The 6,422-nt window shown below is 44.3% G+C and overlaps 1 protein-coding gene across 1 annotated transcript in view; it reads right to left on the bottom strand.

Annotated features, from left to right (window-relative positions):
• The window catches only part of zbtb11 (zinc finger and BTB domain containing 11), a 14,549-nt gene extending 10,197 nt beyond the window's left edge, over positions 1–4,352 (bottom strand). Inside the window, exons 1-4 of the mRNA XM_015057243.1 lie at positions 3,829–4,352; positions 2,078–2,316; positions 1,757–1,988; positions 257–1,188 (exon numbers count right to left, since the gene is read on the bottom strand). Coding sequence (XP_014912729.1) covers positions 257–1,188; positions 1,757–1,988; positions 2,078–2,316; positions 3,829–4,138 — 1,713 coding nt within the window. The 5' untranslated portion in view covers positions 4,139–4,352. The remainder of the gene's footprint in view (positions 1–256; positions 1,189–1,756; positions 1,989–2,077; positions 2,317–3,828) is intronic.
• Positions 4,353–6,422: the final 2,070 nt, after the last annotated feature.

Genomic DNA, 6,422 nt, shown 5'->3' with positions numbered 1-6,422 from the left:
TGAATTCATGGTTCCTTTTTCCATGTAATGTAACCGGTAGGGTTTATGATAAAAAAATAATAATAATTATGTGATCGGTATCAGTGATCGGACCCTCATGGGTGATCGGTATCGGTATCGGCAGGAAAAAACCTGATCGGCACATCTCTAATTAATACTTCTTATTGTCACTTCTCATTATCATATTGGTACCTCAAAATATCAAGATAAAGCTTTGAGTCCATGTCGCCCATCTGGACTAAACCATCAGCTGTACCTTTGGGGGCGTGGCAGGGGGCGGAGTTACACTCTTGGCCTCCTCCTCCTCCTCCAGGCCCATGTGTAGCCGGGCGTAGCCGCCCTCGGCCATGTAGCGCTGCCGCAGTCGTCTGCCGCTGAGGTCATCCGGGGTCGCCTCCTGCTTGTCGGCGTGCTCTTCCTCTGCGGGATCCTCCTCCGGCGGTATCCAGCCCTCCACCTCCGCCTCCCTCTTCACCTTGGGCGGACGTCCCCGCTTGCGTTTCTGAGGGACGGGAAGCGTCTCCTTTTTCTGGGCCTCGGTCGGAGCGGCCGCCTCCGACTCCAGCACCACTTCCTCTGAGGGGGCATGTTTGTCGGCGTCCACGTCCAGGACGAAGGCGCTGGCCTCGACCACCTGCGGCTGCTCCATGGCCAGGCAGGCCGACACCACGGCGAGCGACTCGCTGGCCCCCGCCTGGCCGCTGTGTGTCACCACCGTCATGGTCTCGCCCTCCAGCCCCTCGCCGCATCCCGATATGAGGGTGAGGGTGTCGCCGTGCTCCCCCTCCCCACCATGAGCGATCAGCGCCACGGTCTCGCTCTGTCCAGCCTCCACGGCGTCTCCCGCCACCGCGTGGGTCAGGACCGTTACCGGCTGCTGGATGCAGGCGCCGTGCGTTACCACGGTGCTGCCGTCGTCATCTATGGTCACCATGTAGGCGTCCGGCTCCACCTTGGAGTCGTCGGTCGCCAGGACGCCCGCCACCACCGTGTGCACGTCTCCTTTCTGGTACACCGTCAGCTTCTGCTCCTCCACCTGCTTGTGCACCGACTCACATATCTGCAGCACCTCCGTCATCAGCAGGTGCCGGGCGAGGTTGGCGATGTCGGCCATCACACAGAAGTTAAAGGTCAGCACAGAGGTGTACGCAAAGTCCAGCAGCGGGAGGAAGCTGGCCTTAGCGAAACCTGGAGCGAGAGAGAGAAAGAGGGAAAAAGAGAGAGCGAAAGAGAGAGAGAAAGAGAGAAAAAGAAAGTGTGTGAGAAAGAGAGAGAGAGGGAGAGATTTTAATAGAAACATTGCAGACATTTCCACAGAAACTTACCAAAGTTAAAAGGATGAACCATAAATTTAGGGTGGAAGTTTCTAACGTGGGTGAGGCAAGGAAGGAAGGAAGGAAGGACATGTGGAAGGAATAATGGGTGGAAAAAAGGAAGAATGGAATGATGAACACTTGAAAAAGGGAGGAAAGCAGCATGAAGGAAAAACAGGAAGGACATTAGGGAGGAGAAGAAAAGTGAAGGAAGGAAGGAGTGAAGGAAAGGCATGTGAAACAGGGAGAAAGGAAGGAAAGACAGGAAGACGTGAAAAAAATGAAGGAAGGAAATAACATTCAGAAAAAGGGATAAGGAATTGTGTTTCGTCACATATTTTTCCTAAGACCAGGAAAACACTGAAATCCCATCCCACTACTACTCTCCCATTGTGTGTGTGTGTGTGTGTGTGTAACGTGGGCGAGAGCAGCAGAGCGCTCACCAGAGAGGTCCACCACGGCCTCGTGCGTCGTCACGGCGCCCTTCTCGTAGAAGAGCTCGTTGAAGTACTCGCTGCAGGCGGCCAGCACGGCCTTGTGGGCGCGGTGCTCCTCCCCTTCGATCAGCAGCGTGATGTCACAGAACTGGTTGCTGATGCGCTGCTGGTTCAGCTTGTCCAGCATGGTCTGGCTGTGTTTGGGCAGGAACTGGTTCACCTCTCCTTTGCTGTTTACCTGAAAACAAAACAGTTGCAGAGCAATCAGCTGAAAAGCAGCTGGAAGCACCACAGACTCACGTTTCTGACACAGCCGCGGCCACGTACATAAACCACTTCGTGCTTAGCCGTCCCTTTGGCCAACTTGGGTCTCTGGGAGGACAGGTCTGTCGAGAACAAAATGTCCTCCCCGTCCTCCTCCTCCTCGTCGTCCTCGTCCTCCATGGGTCCGAACTTCCGCCTCCCTTGCCTTGAGAACGGCCGCGGTCCAGAGCCGTCGTCCGTGCTGCGCTTGCTCTGACACTGGGCGCATTCTCTGATGTGGTCTTTCACGTTCTTCAGGATGCCTGGAGGATGAGAAGAAGAAGAAGGCAGCATTATGTGTTCATATCGCACATGGACATATTAAAGAGTCCGTTTACAAAATATTTTAGATTTGTGCACCGGATATTAGTAGAAAACAGAAAAGAAAAATCTTAAATGAATCCACTCTTAATTGTTTGTGTGACTTTTGTGACAAAGTCGTATGTAGGATTTATGTAGTACTCAAACGATTAATCGTGATAAATCGATTATTAAAATAAGCGTCAACTAATTTAGTCGTTAGTGACTTTTTTTTAACTGGACTTAAATAAAAAGAACATTTGCTGAAAGAGGAACATATTCAGAGCAGTGATTAAGCCGAACTCTGTGCAAAAATAAATACATTTTGAACGTAAAATAAAAATATTCAAGACGCTCAATTTTAGCTTCAACTTGTTCAAGTTGTATGTATAAAAAATCTACTAATCACCTTTTGCTATCTGTTTATTAATCAGTTAAACCAAAAAATAATCAACAGATCAGACCCTACACTTTACTGATGGTCAGTCATACAGAAATGCTGAGTATTTCACATGTGGATGTTCAAAGGACATTTTTTTTTAGCTGTAGCATCTTTTTGCTACAAATGATCAAGTTTTCACTGAGAAAGCTACGTAGTTGCATTTTAGGCAGTAAAATGTTTTACTTTTTTATTTATAAATGGAACTGAATTATTTATTTATCTAAATAAATAATAATTACTATAACTGTATAATTATTACTGTATTTTGAATATTGTATAAAAAGAGACTAAATAAAAGTCAGCAGAATGTGCCTTTTTTTAAAAGCCACATTAATCCTCAGAATAACAGAAAGATTACAAAAAAATAATCATTAGTTTCAGCCCTATTTATTTCTCGCATTAGAAATGCAAAATGCATGTCAAACTGGTTGCAACATGCTCACATCCAGCTTTGTGGATCAGAACCCATAGGACATCGGTAGTGTTGTGCCCATGACTAATCCAGGCAGCAGCAGGATTAACAAACATAAACAAGACTCAGAAAACATTTTGGACCAAAAGCAGGATGAAATCTACATTTTAAATTTAAAGCCTTCGTTCTGCTCCAAACAAGATGCCTACATGGACTTTGTCTGCCATTGTTGTGCTGAAAAGATGGGTAGATTTTAAGAGTAGGGTTCCACTACACAATCTGTTGTCATCGCTGTATCCTTTTGCCCAGTGGAAGCTGGAAATGTTTTGTGAAAGAAGCTCTAACGAGCTTCAGGATTGTCTGTGTAAAAACTAGCCTGGTGACCTCGGACACCCCTTGGCTACGCCCCTGCGGAATTAAAAATATACTTGAAAACATTTCTGCTCCAGCGAAATTATCCTTACGCCAGTTCACCGCTAGTTGGCAGCAGAGAGCAGCTGAATGTTTGGGTCAGCAGCTAACTGGTTTCCGTTTATTTCTGACAACGTTTACATGGACTAAATCAGCCCGTCGGTATAAATACAGACGGTTTGCTGGGGGCGGTTCGCCCCGGGGTCTTACCTCTCCACCAGTACTTCTGAGAGATAATTTCCCAGGTGAGCTGCTGGTTGAGGTGCTCCCCTCCCTCTATAATGTGCGCCTGGTTGATAAGTTCCCTCCTCCGGCAGTCCTGCAGCACCACCTCCAGCTCGGTGAAATCATTCTGGCCTTTCTGCCGTCGCTGATAAAACAGAGTCCCATTCCTCACCACGTAGCAGGCCGCCGCCTTCCGTATTTTTCTCTTGGTATTACCGGAGGTCCCCGGCGCATAAGGTTCCCGTTCATCTGTTAGATAGCGTAGGATAGCCAAGTAGCTTTCTTCACACGACATGGCTCGGCTTATCCGCGCTGAATTGCGGTCTTTTCTTGAATTAGAGAGTCCTCCTCAGTCCTCGGCAGAGAAGTATGATTTTTATTATAGACCTAGAGTATAGTTTAGGTGAAACAAACACGCCAAAACAGCAACATTTTAATTTGTTTGCTAAGGTGGAACTGCAGTTCGCAACAGTCAGGGTAGACTTGCCCGAACAGACAAAATGGCTGCTGCACAGCCGGATTTTGCGTAGTCAGAAGCGGAAGTAAGCGATTAACCTTATTCACCACAAGAGGGCGCCAACTGTCCTCTCAAAGATAAAACGTCCGGACGGTTGTGATCTTTATTACTTACATTTTCGTCTTTAATAATAATAATAATATAAATAAATAAATAAATAAATAAATAAATAAATAAATAAATAAATAAATAATAATAATAATAATAATAAACTTTTAACTTCTGAATACAAAAATTCCCCAAATAATTAAAAAACATATTCTTCAGTCATAGGATGGACGGATGGATGTAGAACAGAGTAGGAAATTATAGACATGTCCTATATGAAAATGTTTTGACTAAATTGGAGTGTCACATTTTAAAATTTCCATAATCTAACAATAGAACACGTGTATGATTTTGTTATTTTTCATGGAAAGTTTTGCATGAATGGTGCGTTAGGGGAACCCCTACGTGCCGTCACCACCAACCTCAACCTATAGATGAGTGGATAGACCAAGAAAACAAGCAGCCCATTAATGCTTTTAACACTTGCCTCAAGCTAAGGTAGTTCTGAGGCAAAAAGGCTCCTTAATTTTGCTTGCTGCATGCTTTTTGTCATTAATAGAACAAAGTCTTTAAACCCGGTTGCCTTTCAGTACAATCATATTCAGTCAAAGTACATAAAAACATAAATTTTATGCAACTTCATCTGTATTTGGCAGTCTTTATGATTTCTTTCTTTCTTTCTTTTTTTACAGCATGAACAACATTTGGGGAGGAGGGACTCTCCACTGTCTGGACATGCAAATAAGATGTTTTCAGTGTGAAAGCAGATGACTCCAGACTTGAGTCTTGTTTCATCATCTTTCAGTTTCTGTCATCAACACTGTCGACAAAGACTGAATACTTAAAAATTGATTGAGTTTATGGTTTACAAACAGAAGTTTAATTAATATTTGCATGAAGTCATAATGTTCTGAACAGGGAACAAGTCTCTTCATCACCAAGAAGGCTACAGCCAGATGAAGCTAGGTATGGTGATATAGTGCTTGCCTATTCTTTTTGCAGAGTTATTTAGCAGACCTAATGAATACACACACATAATAATTGGAGATTTTACAATAAGGAGATGTGAAACCATCTGTCTATGCACAGAGTAAATGTGGCAGTCTTTTCACACTGTAGATGTTTCCAAGATCGTCCCCTCACCACGCCCCAAGCCTCCTTTTAATATCTAGATTTCAATAAAAATTTGTTTCTGCACTTCAACAGGATAAAGCGTTGAAAATCTTTCAAGTTGCCATGTTATAGCCACAAACCTGAGTGGATTTTATGCATTTGCACTCATCCCTCTTTCCCTGGCCTTGAAGGAGGCACTGCAGAATGCTCTGGCTTTAGCAGATAGCAATTACTCATTTCAGCGGCTCGATACAGACTCAGACTTTCTCAGACAGACACAAGTTTTTTGGACATTCATGTGATAATTTGAAGCAGTTTTCAAGCACTCCAAAGACCGCTCTCCTGATCGTTTCAGCCAACTTGCTAAATTGCGTTATTTAAACAAGCAAAAGCATATTTCTCAAAACGTTGGGCGAATCTCTTAAAGTGATGAGGATTTTCTGACATTCCAAACTTTTGTTGCATCTTTCTGTCACTTTAAAGTCACCTGCACCTGGATTGTACTTTGTTTTTAGACATGATGGGAGATTAGGGCAGTTAACCTTTGTTGTTATGTGATTCTGATTTAAATAATCCTGAAATAATCACATTGTGGTTTAATACTGAATGTTTATTATCGTTAAAACTGTTTGAATGTAAAGCTGCACTTGTTCACTGCACTTGTTACATTAATATGTTTGGGGTTTTTTTTCCAATTGCTTGTCTTTAGGGACACAGGATGAAACTTGCATCCTCTTTGGACTTTCTCCACATCACTTCCTCTCAGGAGTTTACACTACATCTCAGCTGTTGTGATGTCCAACAGGTGTTCTGGGTTTTGTCCGGACACAATTGGACAGACCTGCAACCCATCAAACCCACGATTCGTGACGTAGCGTTGAGCACTGTAACTCACTGGCGA

Source organism: Poecilia latipinna, unplaced genomic scaffold (assembly GCF_001443285.1).
Source record: "Poecilia latipinna isolate Pla-1442-1.1 unplaced genomic scaffold, P_latipinna-1.0 Scaffold1446, whole genome shotgun sequence".
Taxonomy (NCBI): domain Eukaryota; kingdom Metazoa; phylum Chordata; class Actinopteri; order Cyprinodontiformes; family Poeciliidae; genus Poecilia; species Poecilia latipinna.
Note: the sequence above shows the minus strand (reverse complement) of the source record. Positions and strands in the feature narration are given on the sequence as shown.